Source organism: Dermacentor variabilis, chromosome 4, assembly GCF_050947875.1.
Source record: "Dermacentor variabilis isolate Ectoservices chromosome 4, ASM5094787v1, whole genome shotgun sequence".
NCBI lineage: Eukaryota > Metazoa > Arthropoda > Arachnida > Ixodida > Ixodidae > Dermacentor > Dermacentor variabilis.
In genome coordinates, this window is record NC_134571.1 from 38932926 (window position 1) to 38955666 (window position 22741).

General features: G+C 44.4%; 1 protein-coding gene across 7 annotated transcripts in view; it reads left to right on the top strand.

Moving 5' to 3' along the window:
- LOC142578967 (uncharacterized) overlaps positions 1-22741 on the top strand; it is a 65203-nt gene that overhangs the window by 24928 nt on the left and 17534 nt on the right. For 4 of the 7 annotated variants that reach the window (XM_075688712.1, XM_075688715.1, XM_075688711.1 and 1 more), the window contains 5 exons: positions 3609-3871; positions 8007-8195; positions 12725-13318; positions 17656-17963; positions 20125-20356. In XM_075688712.1, coding sequence (XP_075544827.1) covers positions 3609-3871; positions 8007-8195; positions 12725-13318; positions 17656-17963; positions 20125-20356 — 1586 coding nt within the window. The remainder of the gene's footprint in view (positions 1-3608; positions 3872-8006; positions 8196-12724; positions 13319-17655; positions 17964-20124; positions 20357-22741) is intronic. The other 3 variants (XM_075688713.1, XM_075688716.1, XM_075688714.1) reach the window with 3 other exon arrangements.

The window sequence follows — 22741 nt, forward strand, 5'->3', positions numbered from 1 at the left end:
TGCTTGGAGCTCAAGCCAGACTGACCGTCAGATAGGGTCCAGCAGGGAAGATGAGATGATGTAAAAACAAATAACAGAAGTTTTAATACATTGTTACAGGTGAGCGGTGCACTCCAAGACAAATAGCACAGAAACATTCAGCATGCGTGCTCCTGCACGCAGGGCAGAGAAGATTTTTATGTGGAATTTCGCTACCCTTCTTATACCCTACACCATCCGGGCAACTTTATTCTCGCTTACTCCTTGGTAAAGAGCCTTGTGAGCACACTAGTCAGCCCAAACAGAGGAATTTGGAGAGAAACCACTCACTGCCTTAGAGGTGGTGAGAGCAGGTCACATCGGGTCAACACAATGGTCAACCCACACACAGGAATTCAGAGAGAAACCACTGCCTGGCGTAGAGGGGGTGAACATAGGACAAAGGAGAGTAGGATTTGCAGTGGTGCATAATCCCGTCGCGCACACTCGACGGGACAAGTCTTCACGTTGACTGGCATTACGATTAAGCACGTCATGTCTCAGGAATTGGGCATCTGTTCCATTCATTGTTGCACAAAGTGGACCATAACAGTGGTGAGAACACAGCATGCACAAAGGTATGAGCTTTTGGCGCACCTAGACACCACCCTCAATGCATATCATATTCAAGATGCGGCCTGCTCGGCCACGCAATGCGCAGTTGCTGGCAGAGTACATCACTGCCCCCTCTGACCTTTGTGCTTGCGAGATTGAGCCAATATCGTTGGCTCCCCTTACAAGCTTTTACAGCATATGTCACGCGGTGACGGTGTTATCGCCTTTGGACTTTATGTGGAACATATTTTTTCGCTTGGGTAGTATGTGCCACAACCAATTTTAGGGCTCCAACGTGTCATAGATGCCATCTTTATATAGTAAATACAGATCTCAAAAGCCATGCTTTTGCTGGCGGAAACTGAAAATGCCATAGGTGTCACCCCCAGCACATTGGGCGGCGAATCCTATCGTCAAGCCACCAAGCCATGCTATATGAAAAGTTAACATGGCCGCTTGGGCTGGTGTGGAGTGGTAGTTCACAGCGTATGATGCGGGAATGGTCCTACAGTGGCGGCGCAACAGTTGGGTTGCCAATGCATTGGATCCTATGAGAGCTGTGCCAGGACCAGCCAAAAATGACGTAACAGCCAGGAAGACACAGCACCCTAGAACACAGCAGCAGGGTTCTTACTGTATTGGTGGTAATTTATTCTTACAACGGCAGTATTTCAGTGCCAATGAGTTGGTCGGATGTTACACACTGTGCACACTGAAAGGAAAGAATGAAGAGGCTTGCTGTCAAGTACTGTGCTGCAGGAGTCTTCCACGCATGGTAGTACTAAACGCAGGCAAAGGAGAAGACTAGTGGTTCTCTCTTGAGCAGTGTTCATAACAAATCGTACACCACCACTTCATTTAATTGGGTGTTAGCGCAGCTTGTGCCTTGCTCATTTGTCATTACTTTCGTAGCACTATCATGCTCCTTAGCTTAATAATGCTTGATATGACAAATGAACTGGATGCCAAATGAAACAGGGCCAAGTGTTTTTGTGTTTATGGGCATTTGATATGGTGTATAATATGCACAGGGTGGCAAGACCGTACATAGTATGAAATAACTCAGTTGCAAATTAGCTAGGGTCAAATGAACAAGATTTTACTGTAATGGCTTATTAGTCTATTTCTTTTTTTATTTTGCTGTTGGTGACATAATTGCAGGAATTCAACATGTTAAAGTAAGAAAACTATCTAATAAGACCATCTGTGTATCATTATTCAATATTCGAAGTTAGGTAGTCGTATTTGATTGGTGTTAAACAATTTTAATGTTTGCACACCCCTATTTTTCAAGCCTAATCATGCTAATAATCTGTTTAAAAAGCATTCTAACAGTTGTGACTCATTACTCTTTGGAAGCTGTTCCACTTTACTAACATGACTGTGGAAAAAGTGAGAGAGTGGTGTGCAGGTATAACTTCAGCTCTTTCTGTGCTGGTGTGAAAACAAACCCAACTTATCTTTCTGATGGAATGTCTATACAGAAATGTGCACCAGATATCACATATTCATGTCTTGATTGAAAGGTAAAACACATGGCTAATGAAAATAACATATTGTGATGAGTTATTGACACATTGTGAAAAGTAAAGTGTTTCAGCTTCGAAATGCAGAGCAACTACATAATTACAAATACAGCGTTTGAATTGTAGCTCCACACAATGCATGCACTAAATGTGCCTAGAAATTCCTTCCACTGGCTGTTGTCATTAGCGAAATGCATTGAATTTTCCACGGGGGCCCAGTGGTTATGGCATTTCACTGCTGAATATGAGGTCATGAGTTCCACAGTGTCCAACGTTCTGATGCGAATGGAATGAAATAGCACTTGTGTGCTTAGATTTTAGTGTGTGTTAAAGAACCCTGGTTGGTCAAAACTAACCCCTTTCCGCATGGTTTATCATACGCAATAGAAACAAAACATCTTCTTGCACAATAAAGAATCGAAAAGAAAGAAAATCCTACATATTCACCCGGAATCTAGGTCCTCTAGCACTCTAAATAATCTTTGAGTTATTTTTTTTTTTATGTTTGGGGTAGCTCAACACAGAACATGCAGAAATTAAGTAAATAGGTTATTTTCGCGATTTATGCCCCTGAAATCAGCACTCACAAAAATACCAGGGTGTTTGTTTACTGCTTATTGGCCTACTGTGATGCTTTGATTGAGAAAGACGTTTGTGTGGTTTTGTGAGGCAAGCATTAATTGCTGTGTTCAGCATGCAGTTATGGGTTGTTTTGTAGAGGAAAAAAGACGTTTTTTTTTTTTTTTTTGCAGAAGAAAAAAATTTGGTGCTAATGTTTATACAAGCTTTGCTTTTTCTTATCACCATTATTGGCGGGGATAAAACTGTAAATAAATATTCCAGCAGTGTTTATGATGACGATATCATGGGGCCTGTCGTGTTCTGAGAGCTAATAACAGCAGCAAGAAATAACTATTGTAGGAGGATGGTTATTATTTTGGCTTATGTCCAACTCCTAAACACTATCTAAAGCAAAAAGTTACAGAAAATCAAGATTTATAAATGATCTAACCTTGATATTGTAGCTATCTTTATGTTTACCAAGAATGACACGATCACATTTTGAAACAAGCTTGTTTTAGCTGGAGCTACAAGAAATATACTGTATTTTTTAAAGCAGTGTTTAAACTTTCTTTAATGATTCTGGTATCTTTTGAAAGTTCTTGGCAATTTAAATCTCTTTCTGCACGGTCATAAATAAACTCATAACTGCTTAGTGTATCATATGTGATATGCAAAAACTTTGACTCAAAATCACCACCAAGCATTTCCTTTGAAAATTAAGGTTTGTTTACGCATTAAGGTATGTCTGTCCTAAACAAACAATTTCCTAATTTTTTTCACATGAAAATAAAAATTTATGCGTTAAGGAGATAATCTGGAGCCCTTCCCCTACAGCGTCTCTCATTGCCCGTGTGTGTTGCATTGGCACATTAAGCCGCATTATTTTTTATTTTTTCATTGTTAGCCAAGTGCATTGACACGAGGCCTTCTGTTGTGCTTGCACAGCGCCTGAGGCGTCGATGTCCAAGGGTGTGCGCTGCGCCTTCCTGAGTTCCAAGTTGGATGAGTTCCTGCAGCACCAGTCAGAGCTGCGAGTGGGCCAGCTGGCCCAGCTTAACCCCAACATTGTGCCGCTGCCTGAGGGGCAGGGAGTGCTTGCACTCAGTAACCCAGTCCTTGCATGTCAGCCCCCTGAGGTGGCATCCAGGCAGGTGGGCCCGACCAGGGAGATGACAGCTCGCCCATCACGACGTTACGTCAGGCCACGGGCAAGTGCATTTTGCTTCATTTTGCCTTTTAGGAAATACAAAAAAAACCATGTAATTAGATTTTGGTCCACGCTAAAGAACCCGGGGCGGTCCAAATTTCAGGAGTCCCTCACTACAGCATACTTCATAATCAGATTGTGGTTTTGGCACGTAAAAACCCATAATTTAACTACGGTTCGAATCTAGGCCAACAGTTTCTTCAAATAATCATATACCAAACTTCGAGATTTGAGGATTTTAATAATGCGCTCAAGTTTGTAATTGAAAATGATAAATATGCTGCATAGCTAGCACCATCTAGAAAAGTCAGTATAGTAGCCACTAGTAGCCATGCCAGTAGCCAACTGAAGTACATGAGTGATGTTGTCATTTTGACCTGTGTCGTACAAGGAGGTTAAAGAATAACTGCTGGGGTGGAAACGATGTCCCAAAAGTGAAGTTGCACAGGAGGTGCACGATAAAACTATGAATGAACAATAAAAAATGGTGAAAAAGCGTTTTTTGCCCACTTCCTGTGAGCGAATCAACCTCCTTGGTTAATCATGGTTTAGTTTATGAGTCACATAATTATCTACATGTATCTCTGTATTACTGGTTTTAGTGTGAAATCTGCATATCTTGCCATATTTTATTGGGAAGAAAGTTCTCAGTATTCAGAAGAAATTATTATTTTTGTTTCTAACTACCAGATTTTATTTTCTAATTAGCCTAGCATTACAATAACAGAGATTGTAAGCTGAGGTGACCTGACTAGGTGAAGGATGGGTAAGTATTGCCTTCACCTTTCCTGGTAAGAAGCTATGGAAGCTTCCACTCTAGCAATTTTTTTTTTAACCTCCTTGGTGTTGTATCGGCGTGCAGCCTGGTATTATTGTAATGGCACCAAACAGGCGATGCCACAAACAAAAAGTTGTGTTAGCCGTAGAGGCCTCGTCAAATGTTCAATCCGGGCAGGCCTCAATGGGAAAAACGTCTGTTGTTGAAGAGGTAAATGGGAGGTGCTTTTTGCATCTGCCACAATGAGGGAATGACAGCGATAAGGAAGATAAGTGTGCGATAACAGAGAAGCTGTTCCTTGAGATCACACCGTGTTTCGGCGCGGACGCGAGCTTGCGCACATTCTCAAGCGTACGAGGCCAGCAGCGATCATGACGTGGAGTGAGCTCAGCATGTTCATATTAAGTAAACACTGTTTTCATTTCGTGAACGCTGCCCTCGCTTTTTTGTTCAGCTTTCATTCAAAGTAAGTTTTCTTATTTTGTCTGGCTTCGGACATTCGGGGTCAGCTTAGAATCGGGGCTGGTCTAAATTTGAGTAAATAATTTAATTCCTTTGCAGAGCTAATGCATTGCAGTGCACTAGTTCTTGTTTTTAATTGGCTTCAAACAACTGTCTTGGTTCATATCTTAAGCTAATATTGTCCCTTCAGATGTGTGGTGTGGCAGTGATTAGACTCATTTTTCCTTTAACTTCTACCATTGTGTTGTTAGAGAGCATTAAAAGTAAGAAAAACATTTCGAATCATCTAAAATAGCCACCCATGGTGAGCGTCACTGCCTGAAAACAATATGGATTTAAGTGGCAGGCACAATCGTAAGTGTCGAGACTTAATGTATGCATAAAAATTACATAACTAAGTAGTTATCAACGTAAAACACCTCACCGCTCTAAAGGAGTACTGTGCAACACGCACGCAACACCTGAACCACAAAGGATGATAAAAGAAGCTGCAGCTTTCTCAAAAAAGCCATGCCCAGTTGTAGAAAAACACATGTACTTCCCACGTTTCCCACGGTGATTGAATGACTACTGTGCTAGATGTGCATCTAATAATTTGAGTAGGAATCTCAGTGCGGGAACTAAGCCCAGCTTATTGGGTTATGTGACCACATGCAGTTTATACTGCATTTACTATGTGTAAAGCCTGCCCTCATCCGAGGCCCATATCTAAGGCCTCCGTGGAATGAAAAAATGTTTATGGAAAAAAAAAATGGAGGAAGTAAAAAAAATAAGAACGTTCAAAGCATCACGTGCATACCCATACGCTGGTAATTTGCACACGCCTCTACTAGATGCCACTGGTCCTGTTGACTACAGTCATATCTAACACTGTATCCCACACTAGGCACCAAACGGCAACTTTGGTCGCAGACACTGGCAAAGTGGTGCTTTTGTTAAGCCTATCTGGCAGGTGTGATGGGTGGCAAGGTATTTGTAGGAAGTTCGCCTTTAAGGTGTTTGTACCAGTAAACCACTTCGGTGATCGGGCATGAGATAATGTGCAAGGACTGGACTGATGCCCACATGCATGAAGCGGAGTTTGAATGGAGCTCCAGTGTGTGCATAAAGCTAGTAGAGCTCTGAACTGTGTTGCAAAGCACAGCCTAAACTGGTAGTGTCGTAGAGACAAGGTCACATGTACCCGCCATGGTTGCTCACTGGCTATGGTGTTAGGCTGCTGAGCACGAGGTCGCGGGATCGAGTCTTGGCCACGACGGCCGCATTTCGATGGGGGCAAAATGCGAAAACACCCGTGTACTTAGTATAGGTGCACGTTAAAGAACTCCAGGTGGACAAAATTTCCGGAGTCCTCCACTGCGGCGTGCCTCATAATCAAAAAGTGGTTTTGGCACGTAAAACCCCATAATAATAAAAAAAAAAGGTCACGTGCGCATTATCTGCACTTCATGATGACCGGCAACACATGTTGGACAGCACGATAGGTGAACATGAAGCACACCTGTGGCCTCGGTCATCAAAAAATTTCGAGTAAATTTTGTTTTAATGGAGCACAACACTGAGCAAATGTCTGTAAACAAATTTTTTGCTGCGCTGGCACTCTAAACTACAATGGAATCAATTTTACCATCCCATTTTGTATATTTCGGACTGCCAGATTATTCGGACATTTTCGCGGCGTTGTTTTGACGACTGTAATGTGTAAACGTATTCATAGCGAGCCACCAGTGCTTGCATTATTCTGCATAGCAGCCTGAGTGCAGTTCAAGGCTAGTAGCCACATACCTCTCTCATGTAAGTCCAAAAACCAGTGAAAAATCTGGGGAAAAAGTAAGTGCATTCTTTACACAAGTAAATACGGTAGTTTGTATGATCTTGATGCGGCCATCTAACTTGCACGAAGCAAGGCATTTGTATTGAAATCTGTGGCATACAAAACCTTTACTCGGCACGGCCTAGGCCAATCGCATGAGGCAAAACTCATGAGGCAACCAAGGGCACAGTTGGAGATTGTTTGAAACGCGCATTCAGTTGGCATTCACAACTGAATGCACGTTTCAAACAATCTCCAATGGTGCCCTTGGTTGACTACCTGATCGTAGCTAAAAACCCTCTTTACCAGATGTGTCCTGTGTTATTCCCTTTGTATGGCCTGGCCTCAAATTTTATGGTTCCACATAAACTTGGGCACGCACAGGAGAACCCTGTGATACAGAGCTGTGACAGAGAGTTCTCCGATGTTCTCTATCTTGTTGGTATCCTTTGGTCTCATTTTGTGTGGATAAGTATTTTTTGCCGAGCTGTCAGCAACTTTTTGCCGAGGTTTCTTGTAGCACTGCCGTAGTCATTGTTGGTGCATTGTCAGTGCATGATGATGCTTAAATTAAAAATGCAAGAATAATTGTCTGCTTGTGTGTCTGAGCTGATTTTGAGCTCTGGCACTCCTGTATGCATGTCATAAGGTAAACATTTCATCAAAGGGCTTTCGCATGAGTACATGCATCTGGGCAGGCTGAGTAAGCTCAGTGACTGGAGCAGAAAATGCAATAAAGACTATTAAATGAAGTTTTCATGAATAAGTCATCATTGGAGCATTGATTCTCTCGGTAGTCTAAGTGCACTAGGTATTGTCAGGAAAGAACAGACTTTGCAGCAAGACAGGGACAGCATGACAAATGTGCACTAGCACTAACTTCCAAGTAAGTTTTACTGAGCAAAAATGGCGCAATCATACAGGCAGCAATCATAGGTTAGAGCCGAGCTATAGGCCATGTGTACAAGTATAAGCTATATATGTACAACCCGCACCTTGCCAAGTTTCCAGAATATTAAAAGGCTGTGGCTTTTGCACAAGGAAATCCAGTAATGCTGTGGCATTCATTGGCCCCTCCTTCAGGCTGCAGAGAATGGGCGCACAGATGGTGTTGCACGGACCGAGCACTGGAAGACAAGTGTGTCTGCTGCTGCTCGGCGCCGGCGTCAGAGCAGTGCGACCACCGACAAAGCAGCAGAGGAACTGGAGGCACCGTCCCCATCTCCATCCAAACCTGCTGCTGCTGCAACAGTTGCAGCCTCTTTGCCCAAGGTGACAGTCCTTCTTGGCGCCTCACACTTTTCGGGCAAACTGACAACTGAAGTGTCTGTTGATGATTGTCTAACTCCTTTCCCAGTTGCATCCTTCTTAATTGCCATCCCTTTCAACAAACATAGATTGATTCATGCATGCACTCAAAAAAAGCATTTGGGAGTTTTTCGCTATCTTCTGTACAGGAAAGCTTACTGATATTTTTGCAAATTAAATGATTAAGAAGTCTGCTGTGCTCATTATTGTTCAGCATCATGCTCATAATTTTCTGCCAGCGTAGCATGTTGTGTTCTATGGCCAACTTGTATTCAATATATTAAGCCAAACGGGGAGCCGCCATGAGGGCATAGGCAACTCGTCATATGTACCAAATGTGCAACTTGGTGAATATGCAATACATTTAAACCTAATAGAACGAAGTAGGTAAAATTGGCCATTTTCCTTGTTATATATAAATTTCGTTGCATTGAAATTCAACCTTTTATGCAAGTAAGTACAGTCGCCAGTTGATTTTTCTTATACGGAATGGGGCCAGACAATTTTTAGAATTATCTGGCAGTCGAAAAAAGCAAATTTGAATGAGAAAACAATTCATTTTGATAAATTTGGGAGTTGGCGGCGATAGCGCCAACTGTTTCTGCTTGCGTCGCCCGCACTGGGGCGACTGGGACAACTGGGACGACACTATCAGGAAAAGCGCCGGGAGCGGGGAGCGAATGCTTCGTCTACGTCTTGCTCCAATAGGTCACCAAAACTCGAGATTATGCGACCTCCAATACTAAACGCGCGGTAAGACAGCTTACATGGTGCCATGTCGTCTTGGCACACACGACAGATTCCCTCTAAAGCAGGGTACGCGGCTGCCTATGCACTCAGCCGCACTTACAGCCATGCACAGCCAAGGCGGCCGAGACGCTCGCTAGAAATCAAGAGGCACGCCAACTTACTCCCAAATCCGCCCCCTCAAGTGCACTTGATCACGCTACTGCGAACTCACTTCCGTCCCCCTCTTTCCCTTTGCTAGCATGGGAATGCAGCACTCGTGAAGCCGCCATCTTTCATGTCTCACCATAGCACACTTTCACTCGCACCTATAGCACATGGTGCACGAGGCGCGATAGGATCTTGTCACACTTGTACCTGATACAGAATATGATGCGACTCCACTTCTGTCCTCTTGTCACACAGTGCATGATTTGAGAAGTGCATTTGCAAGCAGCCGCTTGTAATTCAATCACTTGACTGTTTGCGTGGGAAAGTTTCTATTTATTGTCTTAGCATTCCTTTGCAGCAGCAGTGAAATTTCGTTATATTGAAATGGCATACAAAAACACTTCGTTATATTGAGCTTCTAACTGCGTGGTGTTTTATGGACAAGGGTTTATGAAAAGTTAAATACCGTATTTACTTGAAAATAGGTCGAGCACAAATCAGATCGACCCCTATATATTGTACTCTCCGAGAAATAAAAAAAAAGGGAATATAGGTCGGCCCTTTAAAATAGGCACGTTAGAATCAAGCACGACCTTAAATCTGCATTACCATATCTCCATCGGCATTTCAAAATGGCCACCTCATACCTGCTTCGAGCCTAGCTGCCGTAGCTTCCTCCATGGCTTCGGGCATGGTCCATGCACTATCACAGATTGTGATTGAAGATGTCGTGGGTTGGCGCCCTGATTTATGACCACATACGAAAGGAAAGACAGAAAGCTGTAGTACGTGTGCTTAGGCATTAGTCCACCATCTGTCTTTCCATTTTCTGCATTTGCTCTACCAGCATAAAGCGCCGAGTTCATTGTGATGTCGCATTTAAAAGGAAAGTGATTATGTGTGCAGAGATGGATGGAAATCGGGCTGTATTATAGACGTTCAGAGTAGCCAAAACTTGCGTGCGAAACTGAGGCAAACAGAAGGAGATGGTTTTCGCCGGCAAAGCAACATAGCGTAACGAAGCAGGACATATTTGTGACAATCCACATTGGCGATACGATCGCTTCAGCCCTATCTTGAAAGCGATCTGCGACGGGGACAGAGTCCACTGCGCCCTGTGTTTTTTCTGCTTATAATTCGTGCTGAAGCCAGAGGCTGCTGCTACCGCGCTTCTTCACTCAAGTGTTTTTACAGCGAGTTTCTATGGTCATTGAGTGAGATGTGCTCATGTTTGCTTGTGCACATGTGACACGATGCTTGTTAATTTAGTTAGTACTGTACTGTGCTGGTGCGCATTACAATCGGTGCACATTAGAATCGAGTAAATAAGGTATTTGGGATTTGCGCAACTGCAGCTTCGACGTATGGTACTGACATGCATGGCAAGGCGTTTTGGTTTACAGCCTTGGCCCTTGCGGCTCCGGCGGCGGCTCTGTTCCATATTAGAACTCCATTAGCTCAGTACATTTTCTAGCTTTGATCACGAATATCGGTCGATAGCTAATTATGGGTAACATTTCAGGAAAAAAAAGGTCGGCCTATATTCGAATAAATACGATACTTTGTTACATCGAGAATTTCGTTATACAGTTAAACCTTGATATAAACGAACTTCAGTATAACGAAATTCTGTCCTTTTTGCTATGGCACGGTTTAAAAAAAAAAAATACACGCAGACATTTGCTTTGTAAGTTGTATTATTTTTCTAAACTTAAATGTCTAGTGAAGCAACAGATCAAACAAATAACTACTGTAGCGTTGAATAATTCTCGAAGTCGCATGTTGCGGTGAATGACATTTCAGCAATGCAAAATACGTAGGTGCACTTGTGCATCTGACCTCGGCTCTCTGGCTGGAAGCGTGGCTTCCTTGAAAAGAAGCGCATGTGGCATTTGATTTGAAATTTCAGCTTTTTCAGCTGTGTAATACTTCGCAGACGTGATCGTCAGCGTGTATTGTACAGACCCTTTTCGCTGCGATCCCAAGGGCACTGCCATCACGTGGCGATGTGTCCATTGCTTGCCTCAGCTACCTCCATGTTTGCAGTGGATATGCCTCCCATTCGGCAGATAACGTAGGTGATAACTGGGTGGATGACACTAACGTTTGGCCACCGCTTCAGAGGACAGATAACCGCTTTCGGAGCTCATTATGCCTCGTCCAAATGGCAGGAGTGGCGCTTACAGTGCTCATACTAAAAGCGGGGCTAGAAATGTATTCCAAGTTGTCCAAATTTCCGCTGATAAATTAAATAATGATCATTGTGTTCTGTTTTTCATTATTTTTTGGCAAGCACTTTGAAGCAACGGCTTTTCATCTTTCTGACTCCGTAAAGCTTCTCCACGCGGTAACTGTCTGATTGTTTATTTTCTGCCTAATTGCTCGCGGATATGCACAATTGTAATAAATTTGTTCTTGCTTTGCACAAGGCTTGGAACATACATGTCCTGTCCTTTTTAATAGCTTAAAGCAAGAATGTATTATTGCTGATCACTTGCTAACTCTGTGGACCGTCACGAAACATTCAGCTTCAAACTTTCGAGCCATGCTTTGGCGCATTGATTCAAGTGTGCGCCCATTCACTTATACTTGATACGTTGGTGATAGAGCGGGTGTAAGTTTGCTTTTGAGTTAAGGTAGATGTAGTAGATGTAGATAACATGCGAGAAACTACTATAGTACAAGGAAGCGGCACTACTCCCTTTGTCACTGTGTAAGAGCCGTACTCACTCTTCCAACGTTCCAGGTTTCAAGTACTTTCTTTAGCATTAGAATGCTGGTGTCCGAGTGAAATTTTTATCCTCCTGAAAAGCTGTGCATCGTGAAGGGCCAGTAACAGGAGCAGTCCTTATTTATGTAGCTGCGTCCCATGAACTTAGTCACTTGGATTGATTCCGTTCCTTAAAATTCCAGTCCCTATTTTTGCAGCCAACTACAGCACACATCTTTCCTCTACCGTTCCACATTTTGCAGCATTAATAGAGCGCAGTGCATTAGTGAATACTCAATTGCAATTCCGATAGCTGATTGCATAGTAGCAGGGCAAAAGTGGTAAAGGTTCCCCGCTGGGCCGACAGATGGCGCCACTGCCACAGTGAGCGTCCGTGAATGGGGGCGCTGCTCAGAGCGAACCACAACGCATGCCAGGTGGTGGGAGAGGAGGAGGGGAATATAAGAGAGAGCGTGCCCATCAGGCGGCCTTTCATGCCGCGGACACCGAACAGTTAGGAGGTCCCAGTGCACTCGCTGGTGAACTCCAGCCCGTACCCGCTCTGGAAACAGCCTACGCCGAATAGCTAGAATGTTAGCGTGTGCTCGCCCGGAAACGCCAGCGCCATCAAAGCGCAAATCATCCCTCGCTTCGCGCTTAGGGAACAGCAGCAAAACGCCAGTAGAGACAAGCAAACCCTGAGAATCAGAAGAAAGCAGCGAAGGTGCAACGGCAGCACAGAGTAACAAATCCCTAACTTGAACCGATGCACAAAAGAAAATCACAAGGAAAACACAGAACCACAGCTTTGCTGTTTCCTCAGATTTTACAAGTGTGTAACTTGCTTTAATTTTGTTTTTGTTTTTTCTTTCCTCTTATTTTCCAGCCTCCAGCGAAGCGTGCAAAGACGGACGCCGAGGAAGATGCGCCTTTCCTGGCGATGACAAGCCGCAGGTTACGTGGTGGCCAGGGGGCACCAGATTCTTCCTTAAACAAGGCTGCTGTTGCACCTAAGGAGGTGCCCAAAAAGAAGGAGCCCTCTACTCCAAAGGAACCCCCTAAGAAGAAAGAGTGCACTGCTGCCGAGACACCCCCAAAACCCACCAGTATGGCAGCCACAAAGAAACCGGCTGCAGCCACGCACCCGTCTCCTGATGAGCCGCTGCCTTATGGCTCCTACGAGGACAGCGGTGACTACCCGCTGGTGCCGGAGACGCCGCTTACGAGCGAGCAGAAGCGCCTGCTCCAGGCGCTGCTTGCAAGCACCCAGTGTAGCCGCCCTCTCACAGTTGCTTTGCCTGTGGAGCCTTGCTTTCTATGCCCGCAACTGGACCAGCAGGATGCTCTTGCTGCTGCACGAGCACTTTCACCAGCTGATGGTGGCACGCCTCAGAAGACATCGGCCACCTCTGGCAAGCTGGGGACTCCTTCGCCGGCCACTGCCGGGCAGAAAGCGGCACAAGCGGTGAGACTAACCAGTGTTTGTGTTTCCTTCTTCATCTATCACACTTTCTCGTTATTCTGTAAGATGTGGTTTTGTATACAGTGAAGCCTGGATTGGGATAATGTAATTATTCTATTCCATTTTTTTTTTTTTTTCACTTCGACATTTGTCTAGAGGGCACTCCATTTCCAGGATCAGCTGTCGATGAACAGTGGATGACAAAAAAAAAAATAGAATCGAGTGAGAGAAATGCTTACAAAAAGCAGACCTTGAGTGCACACAATTCCAAATGTGATAAAGGAATGTGTTAGGATATATTTAGCTTGACATGCATAAACATGGCGATGCAACAGTTGCCCAAGACCTCCACTCATTTATTAATGGTTTTCTACGATTGGAAGAGGCTGCTGTTTCAGTATTATCACCTTCGTGGCATCTAAACTGAAATTTTCAGCTAAAGTCTACTCATGGTGGGCATGCAATTGTGCGAAGTGGGCACCAGTGTATAGTGTGTTCTGCGGTGCATGCTAATGTGACGGTCAGAATGCCATTGCACAACCACGGGATGCTAAGGGTAGGCTTCACAGGTTGCTTTCTGCTTTTAATGCGCATCGCAAGCTCACCTTGCAACTCTAAATGCGCCGTTACTTTGATTCAACAAGCTGGTCAGTGTTGTCTACAGATTACAGGTTGCTAACAGCTCTGCCATATCACTGCAACATCAATAGTTCAGATAAATGACAAGAATGCACATCCCACGATTCATTGCTTTGGTATGATAGGGCTGCCAGCAATGTATTGTTTGCAGACACTCTTGGCCAACTTGTTGCGCAGTGTGACAGTGCCCCTAGGTGCACTACACAAAGCTGAACGGCTAGCCTTCATGCCTCTCAAGAAGAAGCTTGTAAAGGGAAACACACTGTATGCATCACAACAAATCATCTTGTCCACAAACATGTAATAACTAGTTATTGCGTTTGTGAAGGGGCTGATAGGAATGTCATTGCAGTAAAACCTTGTTAAACCGTACCGGCTTAAACAGTAGTTTCGTTTTGAAAGTAGTAAAGTCAAATTCCCGACTCAGCGGCCATTGAACATAATGTGTTTTGTATCCGCATAAACCGTACCAGCCTATTGCGTATGTATCGGTCAACACGCAGTGTTTCCACTTTTCATCACGCAAACACGGCGCAGCATCGTCTTTATCGGGCGGCCCGGCAGAACAACAAGCCTCAGAGATCAGCACAACAGCCTCCAAGCGCCCTGTGCATTTGCGCATGAAGCCACATCAACATCAACATCATTTCGGCTTCGTGCCAGAGAGCGTTGTGGCATCATGCAAGTGAGAACTGGCGTCATGCCGAAACTCGGATAAAAAAGGTGCCGGGCGCTTAGCATACAAGAAAAATTAGGCATCATTTGTGCTATCAAATATGACGCGAAAAATCGGCGCTGGCACACAACATGGGTCTACTGTTGACTACAGTGTATGGCATTTGGAATGCGAAGAAGTTGCTCGGCAGCACTGCTGCGACCGTGAAGAGATGTCAGCTACAAGGTCAGACTTTTTGCCATCGTTGCCTCTGTTGTTGCCGAAATGTCGCCTAGCGAAAGTGATAAGGATGACAGCACGGGCGATTCAGGCCCGACAGTGGCAGAAGCTGCATGTTACATCAGCCTCATGAAAGCAATCGTCTCGACTAGAACAGCACCCCACAATGAAAAGGTGCCCCATGACTTCTGCAATGCTACCGCGCCCGTGCACAGAGAATATGCAATGCCAACGAGGAATCTGCCATGCGAGGGTTTGCCGAGAAGGAGGGGGCTGAGTGAAAAGCTGGCTCACAGCTTCAGCAAGTTTAAGGCCGCTGTCGTCGCTGCTAGGCCACCGCGGCATCAAACTAAAATAACATGTTTGTCGCGCGAAGTAAATAAATACTGCATGCTTTTTCCGAGTTCAGTCTCTGACAGGTAAGTGGTGGATCTCATGCTATTTCGGTTAAGCAGTACTACCATTTAGTACATACTTTTTCTGAGCGCTGGCCAACGACGGTTTAACGAGGTTTCACTGTACCTTCATTACAATGATGTGCTTAAAGGGAGAGAGGTACAGAAATATTTATTTACAGAAAGGCAGAAAGGGCCCCTCAGCAGCTATAGGCATTGAAAACAAACCAACATGGTGCATAGGTCATGTGCTCAAGATAATGTCTGCAAAGTGTCAAACTGCAGTACGGCGTGAAAATAACTGATATTTCAAATTCAAGCCTGTGTGCCCTTCCTCTGAAAGCAGCTTCGCTTCAAGCCAGAGAATCAAGATTGCATGCATGAATGCCTCTACGCCAGGTGCACTGCTTGCAGCACCACTGATTATGGCATGTGACTTCAGTTAATTGTCCAGCACTAACATGCAAAACTGCCACTGGTAGTGCACAGCGCAACAAAAAACGAAAACATTACAGCAGAAACTCCTCTGGAGTTGTCTAAGTATGTGTAAATGAGTATTGTGCCACTTGCTCATCTCCACACAGCCTGGTGTCATTATCAATCTTATCAAACTTGATTCGACCAGTATAAACCCTTATCAAATCTTATCGCTTGTTATCGACCTTATCGGACTAGATTCGACCCTTATCAGTTGTTATCAATCTGATCGGACTCTATCTGACCATTATCAACCCTTATTGATCATTATTGAACTTATCGCAATCGATTCTGTCCTTACCAACCCTTACCTGTTCTTGTCTACCTTACGGGACATGATCCGACTCTTATCAACCCTTATTGGGTCCTTAGCAGCCTTATCAGAATTGCTATGACCATGATAGGCCCTTATCGTGCATTAGCCTCTTATCCATTCGCATCGAATCATTATCAACCGTGATGAGACCTATAAAACCCCTCAACACTGCTTATCATTCTTATCAACTCATTGACTGCTTCTCCGTCTGTGCAGTGTGAAGCGCATGAGCACTCGGAGATTAGTCACATTTCAGTCGGTGAAGGAGCGCTTTAACGGTAGGCGGGTCACGTAGCCACCAAAACACATCGAGGATGTGGCGACGTTGGCATTAAATTTTTGCAAAATCTGAATTTTCCTAATGTCTACAATGTTCCGAGTCAGCTCTACATGTGGTCCTAGAGATGTCTTTTACTCCACCATCACCAAATCTTTCAAGAACGCCTTCATAGAAACTGTTCTTTGACATTTGTTTTGTACTGCTGGTATGACACATTCATATGGTTCAGATATATTCATCTTCTGCATGTGTGGGTGTTTAGGACCTGCTGCAGTGGTTTATCAGCTATGGTGTTGTGCTGCTAAGCACGAGGTCATGGGATCAAAGCGTATGTGTGGCGGCCACATTTTGATGGGGACGAAATGCCAAAACGCCTGTGGTCCCATGTATTGGGGGCACATTAAAGATTCCCTGGTGGTCAAAATTAATCCGGAGTCCCCCACTATGGCGTGCCTCATAATCAAATCGTGGTTTTAGCAAGTAAAACTAGAATTCAATTCAGTGGGTGTTTAGCCCTGTGGGTAAAACACTCTGCTTCCGAGCGTGGGGCTGTAGGTTGTAAACTGCAGGGGAAGTGTGCTACTGTTGTGGGACATAGCATGTGCTCCATAATTTACATGTGCACATGTGCCATCTGTGGTCACAGTACGAGCACAGAGATTGACTGATGAGTTTACTGGCAGGCCTTCAGAGTAAATTTTAGGTAGACCCCCTGCCCTTTTGTTGGCTTTGCGGGAGCTTTCCCAAAACAAGGATCATTTAGCTCAGCTTCTTGGTGCACGGTCCGGCATGCACATATTCATGCACATATAATTAAGGAACGCATACCAGGCCTTGTTAAAGGTCTCACATACGAGACATACATGGCGGGCGAAACGTGGGCTGAAATCACCACAGTAACGCTGGGACTTAATATGCATCTAGGTGCTTGTACTGTGAACGAAAATGGTGCGTGCGCACCACTATTTTAAAGGAATACATACTACTATGTCCCATGACAGTGGCTCCCCTTTCCATTTTAGGTATGCTTCATTGCAAAACATAGATGTATTGCAGAGAAGCTGACTAGTCAAGTTCGAATTATTTAGCAGATGCTAATTTTGAGATTGAAGTAATGGAAGTTTGGAGCCTTAATGGAAGTGGTGCCAAAGCAGGATACTTTGAATTAGTTATTAGACTCATTACAGGCGTTACAGGTACTATTATGTTAGGGAGTTCTGCCCTTACTTCAGTATATACGGTAGTTGTACACTACATCGTTCTTGTTGCAGCATTTACTGCAGTGATAAGTGTGAATACGTCACCGTTTATCATTGCTTGTGTATTTACTCATTGCAACTTTTTGCCCCACAGCATGCAGCCAGTGCACAGAAGGGAGCAGACGTGACGAAGAAGGTTGGATCTGTGGTTAAGGAAGCAGCGACAAAGGAGAGCACTGCAGAGACATCCAAGACACCTCGCAAGCCCAAAGTAAAGTCACTCCCCAGCCCCGTAATCCCAGCTTCACCCACAGAGTCTGCACAGAGCACCCGCAGCCGTCGGCCAATCCGGCTTCCTGCTCGCTTCCAAGACTCAGCGTTGTACTTCTCGCCCAACGGGGACCTGTTTGACATTTCATCGCCACCTATGTCACCCCGGCGAGGCCGTCCGAGTACAGCTAGGTAGGCATTCATTCAGCACCCTTTTTGTACAACATGCATATTGTAATTGAGGTTTGTGAATTAATTTGTCAAGGGCAATGGCTGGTTTTACTGCATGTGGAAGGTAAATTGATAAATGATCCTGCTAATGTAATAGACCTCACTGTTAAAGAACTTACAGTTCTTCTGCATCGTGTTCTTTGCAGCACGGATGCTGCTTGTGATGCATGTGGACACATGCTGCTTTGAAACTCTGGCATTGGGAAAAATCTGTGCTTGTTAACTAGCTTAGCTGATGTAAGCAAGCCCTACAGTGGCCTGCATTCATATTTTGACCACTTTCAAATAGATTTTGAACTTGCCACTGCTTTGTTCTTGCTCCGATTACGCAGCAAGATTGCATTTTATTGCTCTCATCATTCGATAAAAGCTTTGTACCTTGGTTTAGCCAGTTTGTTTGACTGGGTAAATGGCCTGAGACTGCAGAAAAGGCTGTGAAATTAGTCCATGTTGATGCAGTAGCTCGCTTCTCCAATGATTAGGTGCGAATGCAATGTTTTATGCATGAAATACTTTTAGCTCCCATTGTCAGCGACCTTCAAGAGACTACTTGAGCCAAAATCCAAAGCTGTTATCTGGGTACTCAAGACAAGAACGGAGTGATAACGAAACGAAAACGTCCGGGCAACCAGGCGAAACTTAAGAAAATGCGGTCTCTGGCCCCCATACTTCTGTGCAGGACCGCATCACGCATGCTAGTTTCTGCCCAAGCAAGTTACAAAAATATTGCTTGCAATTTCTTCCTAATGTTTGTTCACAATGTCACTCAAGTAGTAACTTCTAGTACGCTGAAGTTTAATTTGTCTTTTCCAGTAGCGACATTCTAAAGGCAGATACAGGGCACCATACACTTTATTGTCATCTTTTGGCACTGAGATAGAGTTGCCTATGCTCTTTTCAATGCCAGTGGTCTGTGAGTTTTGCGGCGTGGGTTTTGTGCCACTTCAAGAGAAGATTCCACGCTGTGTGACCAAGCCGGCAGCGTCTGGTGCACCGCAGTTGGTTGTTTGGCCGAGACGAGACTAGCAACGAGGTTCAATTCAAAACAGGTTCAGTTCGGCTTGGTAAGCTTTCAGGCCTGCTTCGCATCGGGGCCACATGCACTCCTGCATCTTCATTTCACCGAGGTTGTTGTCACAAATGCCTAAGCCGAGCAATGCAGCTCAAGGAAAGGAGAGGTAGGAAGCGTTTTCTGGAAACCGATCGCATAGCGAGTTATACGCAAGAGCAGAAGACTGCTCGATTGTGCCAAAAATGACAGGATTATGCGGGCGTTCACGAAGGTGACAACACTGCCACGGACTGTGGCCACCTACCTAAGACTGCACATCTGCAGCCGACCACTTCGACGTGACAAGAAGAAAAGGTAGTGACAGACACTGAGTGTGCTGCACTGTTGGAAGAAGAAAAGCAGTTGAAGGTGGTGGCACCACAGGCGGCAAAAGACGCAATACGGACCCAATTGTTTTCTGTCATTACTGGCTGTGACAGGAAATGGTTGCGTTCATATGGACCAGTACATAGTATGGTGTGGGGCTGTGTGGTATGGTGGGATGGGGCATGCCGTTGTGCGCATGCACTATACCCATTTTAAGATTGTGGTTAGTATCAGTTCCAACCAGTCTGCTTTGCCGGTAGCCATTCCATGCTTCCATCTGCTCTCAATTACGGGATAACCAGCATTAATTTTTTTTTTTTATAAATCAGGCATGCAAAACAGCCAAGTGCTTTTCTCAAAATTGCAGACCAGTAAATGCTGTCTTGCTGCGGAATATTAGCGAAATCTAATTTAATGTTGTTAAAATACAGACCATGAACAGTCGTTGAACAAGGGATGTCTCTGGAGCTAACGTTCCTACAATGGGATCTTCCTACAGAATTTTGACGAGTGCCCTTGCTGAAACGTTGTCTCTAACAGCATTCCTTGTTGAACCACTGTTCATCGTTTCAAGCTTCAATCTAACTATGAACTTTTGTCTTGTTTAAACGCAGGTCACTGTAGTTTAAATGGTGGCTTAGTTGGCAGCACTGTCAGTAGCATTAGTGTGGGTCAGACATCGCAGCATAGGGCTACAAATGTTATTGTGGGGTTGTGCTGAAGCTGTTCTCGCAACTGGCGCAGCAGCTCAAAGATTGCCCAGCAACCACCACGGCCTCCGCCACCTCCTGTGGCAACCGTCCAGCCAGATACAGTGCAGTTGTCTTCTTCATCCTCTTCATCTTGGTGTGTTTCATCTTCGTCATCTTCATCTTCGTCACCTTCGTCATCACGCTCATCGTCTCCTTGTGGCAGTGCCTGTGAAGCTGCCGCACCTTCGCAGGCCTCCAGTAAAAAGAACGGCGAAGGCTCACAGGTAAGGGTGCACTGCTGGCGTTACCTCTACATTCTCTCGGGTGATGCAGGCCTCAGAATGGGCTGTGAACCGATCAGTTTGTGTTTGTGGTAAGGTAACTGCCTATTAGAGTGAGCTTAGCATAGTATTATCGATAATGATGGTGCCTCCTGGCAACTGCACATGCACAGTAAACCCTGCACAATCACTGTTAGAGGGAACCAGTAATGGTATCGGTCACCCTATGCTAAATTACCCTGTTAATTTGGTGCAAAATGTAGCCCTCATTTGAGAGTTGTACCGCATGTAAATGGGCCCTGGCCGGTCATACCCAAGATTTTAGTGCAAGAACTCAGTCTGCATTGAGCATTGCACAGTGCTGTACTGTATGGACCAATGTGTGCCCTGTATGTTCCTGTGCGTTCTTAAAGGGAAGCTTTATTTCGGGGGCTCCTGCCTAAATATGATGAACCCCACTGATGCATTGATGCAGTAGCGACAGACAGTGCCGCAGCAGTGGTACGCCATTGCAGTTTTTAGTCGTAGCAACCAGGAAGAAAAATGAAACAAACCAAGATATCATGTACATGACCCTATGAAAATTAAATGGGACTAGTGTTTCAGAGCATAAGAGCTGGGAAAATGTGACAGACGTGAAGATATCAGCTAGGTTCTGCCGTACATTGTAAAGAAGAAATTATTTTGCTTTTTATCCAATGCACCAAATTTGTTAAATTTGTTGAGGTTTACCATATTTAAAAGAAATAAGATCCACTGATCCTGGGAGCAGATTTTAAACTTAAGCTTTCTTTGCCTACCACCTCCCTCTGTGCTTAATGTAAGTTTGGTGTTGTCGGAGGACAGTGATGCGCTTTGGTTTGCTGCCTGCCTAAACTTGCATCTGAATAGAATCATAGGGGCTGACAGAGAGTCTGTAATGATAAATCGTCAGTTTTTTGTCATCAGTAGTTGGCTCACGTCACCAGTGCACACATAATGTAAGATTTGTCGCTTTGCAGTGCGTCTTCAGTGCATAACCAGTAGCACAGTCATCGGCGAAGGGAGGTATGTGGCACATAGGCATGCCCAGCTATGAACAAGAATGGCAGTGTAATGTGCAATTGAATATTTAGCACTACACAAGTTTTCAGTCACAATGTGTCGTTATTCGTTGGTGTGCAGCCGCTAAAGCAGCATCTAGCTAAGCCTCCTCTCCCATGCTTTGCACCTGGTCGCTTCGCTCCCCTTTGCAGGAACTCTCCATGTCAGGCCTGGTAGTGAAGCATAGGAAAAAGACATCTACTGCAGAAGTCAAAGGGAGGAGATAATGTAGTAATGCAGAAAGCTAAAAAAAAAAAAAAAGCAGTGAAACATTATTAAACATGCAATTCAAACAGAGGACCTGCCGATCACAAGCCGAATGCTTTGGTACGGCACCATGAAAGTTGAACAGTGAGTTGGCCCATTCCGTAGTATTTATCTGCTGCCGCATAGTGCAGCTCAGCTAAAGTCAAAAGGAGCAAAGTGCACCCTCCGCTGTTGTATTGCAGCACCTAGAAAAATGCAGATTTCACAAAGTAAAAGTTTTTACATGTCTCGTGCAACTTACGCATGCGCACAACGGTCGGGTTTCCTGTATACTGCATCCCAGTGTGCACATTTCAACAGTGTTTTTGCCTCTCAACCTTTTAATGTGGAAGGATGCTTGCAAATAATTTTGCTTTGGTCAACATTTTTATAGTTTTTTGCTAGATGTACTTAACCTACAGGCTGCAAACACATGCATGAAATGGCTGACAACTCCATTAAGTCGAAATCATGTCACAAAATTGCTTCGATAAATAAAAAAAAAGTTTCCAATGGAATTAGGATTGAGAAAGGGAAATAGTTTGTTCCATTGCGAATTTCATTAAATTAATGTTCATTACGTCGAGGTTTGACTGTATCATGCATTGCCTTCATCCTCGTGACATTGCTGATTTGATGTCTCACATTGTTTCACTTTCATGCACATTCTGGCACATATCTAAAGACGTTGAGAGAAAAAAATATGAAACAGAACAGTTATCATTGCTTACATCTTCATCTTATGCGAAGCGGTTGTGTTATAACAGTTGCTGGTTCTTGTTTCCATTTAAATTTACAGGTCATAATGAATGTTTTCGGTTCATTACAAGTTGAAAATTTGGCCATGCTGAAGGACTTGTAAATGCAATAGCACATGACCTGCCATGGTGGTCCATTGGCTGTGGCATTCTACTGCTGAGCATGATGTTGTAGGTTCAATTTCCAGCCACTGTGGCTGCATTTCAGAGGTCAAACTACTAAACCGAATCGAAACCCAAGGTGGTAAATACAGGGAAGGTGGGAGATGGAGGTGGTAAATAGTATTTCAAAGCCCTCATT